Raw genomic sequence first — 6,216 nt, forward strand, 5'->3', positions numbered from 1 at the left:
ACTATTATTTCTCCAATTTTTTTTAGTAAGCAAAACCTAACTTCTCTTCAAAAAATTGTAGAAAATCCCAAGATGCAACGAATATAGTACACACAAAACAACCATCCATCAAACATTAGAAACAAAAAAGGGATTAAACCAGGACACATTAATATTGTATCAATATTTTAATCGGTAAGTCTTTCTTAAGACGTGAACTATCAATCTTAAATCTAAGACGAGTCAAATATTACCCGTGATTGTAATAGCTATAAGTAATAACAACAAAACATTTGATATTTCTTAGGCCACATACCATATGATTTGGTATATACTTGACCCGTTTTAAATAAAAATTTATTTATTTTAATTTTAGTTTTGATTTCCACCGCATCTCAAATTGTACATATGGACCATATCTAGGCACCTTATTAATGACAAAAACTTTAAAAAATATGAAACATTAACATCAATGACCAAAGACAGTAACAAACAATTGCCGAACACAAACTTACCTTATTAACGTGCACCACGAGTCCACTTTTTCTCATGACCGCCCAATTTTATTTTTAGCTCTGTTTGACAAGACATTTAAAATAACTTATTTGTCTATAACATCTGAGAAATAACTTACTTGTCGCTTACTTGATCAAATTAACTTATTTTTACCAATATTAGTTACCTTCTGATTTGCCAAATATTTTTAATATAATTAGTTACCTTCGGCTCTAAATTTTAAACTGTTATTGAGCTTTTCAGGTTTCATTTATCTATTTAGGCTTCAGTATCACATCTTATATCGTATTGGTCCATTATTATGGTTCACATAATTGTCTTTATGACTAATAATGATTTGGCGATACAAAAGGTAGTGAGATATAAGATAAAACGCGTAAATGGGACAGAAAATACGCCATACTTCCAAGCACCTCTGCATCATGCATTGCGTAAGTTCATATCTTGTACTCTTACTACTATAAATAAACAACTCACTCCAATCACACATTTGTTTCTACTCTTTCTTCTTAAATTCTTACGAGTGCCAACGTAATTACTGAAGAAAGTATGTCTCCAAAACTAGATGACCAAAAAATTCCCTTGTTAAAAAACTATGACGATGATTCAGATAAACCTCTTCAACTGAAGCAATCATTAGAATATGATGACTTTAACGAAGGTGTTGTAAGAAAAGTATGGGTGGAATCCAAAAAACTATGGCATATAGTCGGACCGTCTATCGTCAGTCGTATCGCTTCTTACAGTATGTTTGTTATTACACAAGCCTTTGCTGGTCACCTTGGTGATCTTGAGCTTGCTGCTATCTCCATTGGGTGCAGTGTCATCGTCGGCTTTGACTACGGTCTTATGGTATTGTACATTCATTATTACTCCCTACATTTTCCCCAGTAGTCGAGTCAGAGTTATTTTGTGAAGAAAAATTTCAAATATAAAACTTTTAGTTTAAATTTTCGATTTTTGAAACAAGTTAATATGCTTTTTGTTTCAATTATTTGTTAACAATTAATTAAAATACTAGAAAAAAAAAGTAAACAAATAACCGAGAGATATGTAATTTGTTCAGCCCTATATCTTAATATGGGCTCAATGAATTCTTAGTTGTGCATTCATATTTCGAGCATGTTTGGTCTAACTTGTGAAAAATGAGTTTTTGTTTTTCAAGCTTAATTTTCTAAAAGTGGTTTTCAAAAGCAGAAGCACCAAATTGCTGCTTCTATTTTTATGGGCAAAAATGGTTTTTTGACCTAAACACACACTTCATATGTTACGTTTGAATTGGATTGGAGGGAGTATCTAATATACGAGTTGTTATGAGCAGCTAGGGATGGCGAGTGCACTAGAGACGCTATGCGGCCAAGCATACGGAGCAAAGAAATACCACATGTTAGGAGTATATATGCAACGATCATGGATTGTACTATTTGCATGTTCTATACTTCTATTACCATTGTACCTATTCGCGACCCCTTTGTTAAAACTGTTCGGTCAACCAGATGATGTGGCAGAGTTAGCAGGGGTGGTGGCTTTGTGGTTATTACCGTTGCATTTCAGCTTTGCGTTTCAATTCCCGCTTCAAAGATTCTTACAGTGTCAGCTCAAGGCCGGCGTGGTGGCGTGGGTGTCAGTGGTGGCATTCATGGTTCATATATTCGTGTCTTGGTTGTTTGTTTCGGTGCTCCAGTGTGGAATTGTTGGGGTAGCCATTACTCAAAACTTTGCCTGGTGGGTCTTGGTTTTCGGCCTGTTTGGTTATTGTGTTTGGGGAGGTTGTCCCCTTACTTGGACCGGGTTTTCTATGGAAGCGTTTACAGGGCTTTGGGAATTTGTCAAGCTCTCTGCTGCTTCCGGTGTCATGCTTTGGTACGCATCCCTTTTCCCTTTTCCCTTTTCTCCCGTTTATTAAGCCAGTCAATAGTTTACATTTACTTTATTTTCCCCTCAACAAAAGAAAGCAAACGTAAACTATTCACTGGGACAGGGGGAGTTTATGACGTCAAATCATCCAAAGTCAGGTGAATTCCCGATCATGGGACTCCAGCCATCAGCTTAAGCTTTTGGTTTTGGTTGAGATGGTTTTTGACAGTTTAAACATTTGATCTACCTCGGGGAGTCTGTATAGTTTTGGTAGTATGTTCATAATCATACGACATTCTAATCAGTTGCGGTTATTATGAGCATACAGCTTGGAGAATTGGTACTACAAAATACTGATACTGATGACAGGAAATCTGAAGAATGCCGAGATTGCATTGGATGCTTTATCTATTTGGTAAGGATTTGGTCTAGTACTCAAGTAATAACACATAAATCATCTCCCGGCATAACGCCTTTAATGTCTGAACGCGTCACTGTTTTGTAGTATGAGTATCAATGGATGGGAGCTGATGATCCCTTTTGCATTCTTCGCTGGTGCGGGGTAAGTGCTGTTATACTCCGTACTAGCCTAACTTATACATACATGTATAAGTTTTTCACTGGTCCATTACACTGTCTCTTCACTATCCATAATAAATTTAGACGCGACTTCTGAGTTGGCCTGACCTAAACAAAATCAGACTATCCTATTATTAAGGAACCAGAAATGACTCAAACCTGAAACGACAAAATGACCTGCACGGATAGATAGGTGACATACCGATGAATTAATGATGTTAAATTGACACACGCTGATATACTGATGTACAGAGTACGGGTAGCTAATGAACTAGGAGCAGGAAACGGTAAAGGAGCCAAGTTTGCTACAATGGTAGCGGTGGGCACATCAGTTGTAATCGGGCTCTTCTTCTTTCTGTTAGTTCTAATTCTACACGACGACTTTACATTCATTTTCTCCACCAGTCCGCCAGTAATTGATGCTGTTAGCCAACTGTCAGTTCTCTTGGCCTTCACCATCCTTCTTAACAGCATTCAGCCTGTCCTTTCTGGTGTTGCTGTCGGATCAGGGTGGCAAAGTGTAGTAGCGTACATAAATCTCGGCTGCTACTACCTGTTAGGCGTCCCTCTCGGAATCTTGATGGGTTGGCAATTCGATCTTGGAGTTATGGTAAACCTTATTCCACAGTACCCTCGTTTTTTCACAAAAAGCTTTGACCGACAATAATTCTCTGTTACGAGTTCAGAAAACGGTAATTTTTTTTTTTTTCAAACCAATTATCTCGTCAAGGCCCTGAATTTGAAAAAAAAAAAATCACTATTTTTTGAACTCGTAGCCGGTAGTTATGGTTGGTCAAAGCTTTTTTAACGAATAAACTTTGACCGACCATAATTCCCGACTATGAGTTGAGACGTCGGTGAATTCTTTTTCAAACTGAAGACCTCTTAAAGAGGGTCAATTTGAAAAAAAAAATTATTGTATTCTGAACTTGTACCCAAGAGAGATATTGACGGTCCAGGTTTTTTTTTTTGCAAGAAAAGATGAGTATATTTCATAAAATGAAAAAGTTGAAGGGTATACGAGAGAATATTCCTACGTCTTTTAAATGTTCAATTGTACATCTCCATTAATCTCGTGTACCGACACAGGGTATATGGGCCGGCATGATTTTCGGAGGCACTCTTGTTCAAACTCTTATACTTGGAATCATCACATATAGGTGTGATTGGGATAAAGAGGTACGAAATGAAAAATTTCTCAGAAAATACTTATATCTTGGCCGAAACTGATATTAATTTGAACTAACTAACTAACTATGATTGATTATTGGTTTACGCTTTGCAGGCTTCTAAATCGAGTTTACACGTACAGAAATGGACGGAAACTATCTAAAACTTAAAGTTGTCTTGGAGCAAAAGTTCAGAGTTTAAACACAAAAGTTAAAGGCACGTATGCACGATCAAGTGAATCCGAGACGGTCTCTTAAGAGACTTGTGGCAACAGTAAAAGGGCCGATTTCATCATTTCGAACATACGTTGTGTTATTCTGAATCCCAATTGAACTGGAATATGTGTAATACTCCGTATCATTCAATCTATATGTGCACAATATGAAGCCAAAGTTTTGTCTTACAAACTATCTGTCTTCTAAAGTGTAGTACAACCTAAATGTCAAATCGATTGAATGTTATTACTCTCTCATTTAAGTGATATGTTTACACTTCTTTTATTTCCCTTCACAAAATAAAAAAGGTGTAACCATATCACTGAGACAGAGACACATGAAGTAGTAAATTTGACTTAAAAATATATCAGATAAATAAATGACTATGATGATAAAAGAGAGTAATCCATCATAAAATGAGTTATCCATTTTGTAAAATATGATAAAAGTGACTAATCCATCATAAAAGTGAGTTATCCATCATAAATAAATGACCATGATAAAGTGAGTAATCCATCATAATATGAGTTATTAATTTCGTGAGAGGCATACTATTTTATAACTTAGATGTGTAGTATCCGTCTAAACTGAGATTTTGTATGAGAGCTTGATGCGATCCAAGGTAGTAATTCGGAGTTAATTGATGGGCTGGTTGTGAACACTCACGGTGATAGTCTGATTGTGGATCGTTGTTTTCAGCCTATGAGCTTCAATTATCCTTCCTATGTGAATTTGCTAAGTATGGTGCAAGAGAGCTGATTGTGGCACGTATTCCAAGGGAAGGACGGTCCAAGCTTCACGTTTTTATTAGTATTTTCAGATTATGTTGTTAGAATAAAATCTTAAGCTTATTTAGTAGTTGCCTTGATACATTGAACTTGCAGCATTAATGCTTGTAATCAAGTGAAGAGTGATTGCTCAACTCTTCACATTTTGGCTGCTCATTTCGGTTTATTTGAGGCTATATAAAGCCTTGAAGATTATCAATAAAATGATCTCAGAATTTTCAGAAAAACACTTGTGTTAAACTCGTTTCTTGCTTAGAAACAAAACTGATTTTGATTGGAACGCGATTCTAATTAAAATTCCCGAGTTGTTGATCAATAGGTCTTGGTCTCACTCACTTTGATCAAGTAATAGGTCTTACTTGTTCAAACACTGTCCCTTTTATTCACAAAAACCAGAACTGGTCGTACCTAGTACGTTTAGTTCACCAAAAACAGTCCGCTATTTTAATAGTTCTTGTTGTCTAAATCAAACAGTCCGCTATTTTAATAGTTCGGTAGGAGGGTATAATGTAAAGCCTAAGTATGAAGTGCTTCTTGGCGATATTCTTTCCAAATATGGAGACATAGGTGTTAATTGCTCTCAAACACGCATATTTCGATCCTATGGCGTGGAGCTAGTCTGTGAAATTACTCAGATGTTGATGGATACTAACTTTGTAGCTATCAAAGATAATGATGTTGAACAAATGATGAGCTATGTCGAGGATTTAGAGAAAGAAAATCTCGATATTGTGTGGCTTAAAGAGAGATTGAATGTAATACGCGAGGCAAAGCAGGCGTTTCAGATTTTGAAGTCAGCTAAAGAGAAAAAATGCGACGCTGAATTGAAAGCTGAATTTAAGAAGAGGGGTCAGCAATTGGAAGACTACAAGAGAGTATTGGCTGTCAAAGAAGTAGAAGTCGAAGACCTTAAAAAGAAAGTATTGGATGCTGAACGCGACTTTGTTACAATGAAGGATATGGTCGCCAAAGTGGACAAGCTGAAATCGGAAAATAGAGCTAAGCTTAGACATGCTCTGAATTTGGGATCATTAGGCCACGGTTTGATATAGACTTGAATCTCTAGTTCAGCTCCTAGGTCTAGCTCTTTAAATTAATTTGGTTAGCGTTGT

The 6,216-nt window shown here is 36.4% G+C and overlaps 1 protein-coding gene across 1 annotated transcript; it reads left to right on the plus strand.

The window, feature by feature from the left end:
- The first annotated feature begins 963 nt into the window (after positions 1–963).
- On the plus strand, positions 964–4,601 carry LOC141622291 (protein DETOXIFICATION 27-like). The gene is made up of 7 exons (XM_074438339.1): positions 964–1,347; positions 1,817–2,358; positions 2,681–2,767; positions 2,858–2,914; positions 3,184–3,541; positions 4,021–4,110; positions 4,217–4,601. The coding sequence occupies exons 1-7, from the start codon at positions 1,045–1,047 to the stop codon at positions 4,262–4,264; spliced, it is 1,485 nt and encodes a 494-aa protein (XP_074294440.1). The 5' UTR covers positions 964–1,044; the 3' UTR covers positions 4,265–4,601.
- The last annotated feature ends 1,615 nt before the right edge of the window (positions 4,602–6,216 follow it).

Source organism: Silene latifolia, chromosome X, assembly GCF_048544455.1.
Source record: "Silene latifolia isolate original U9 population chromosome X, ASM4854445v1, whole genome shotgun sequence".
In the NCBI taxonomy this organism is placed as follows: domain Eukaryota; kingdom Viridiplantae; phylum Streptophyta; class Magnoliopsida; order Caryophyllales; family Caryophyllaceae; genus Silene; species Silene latifolia.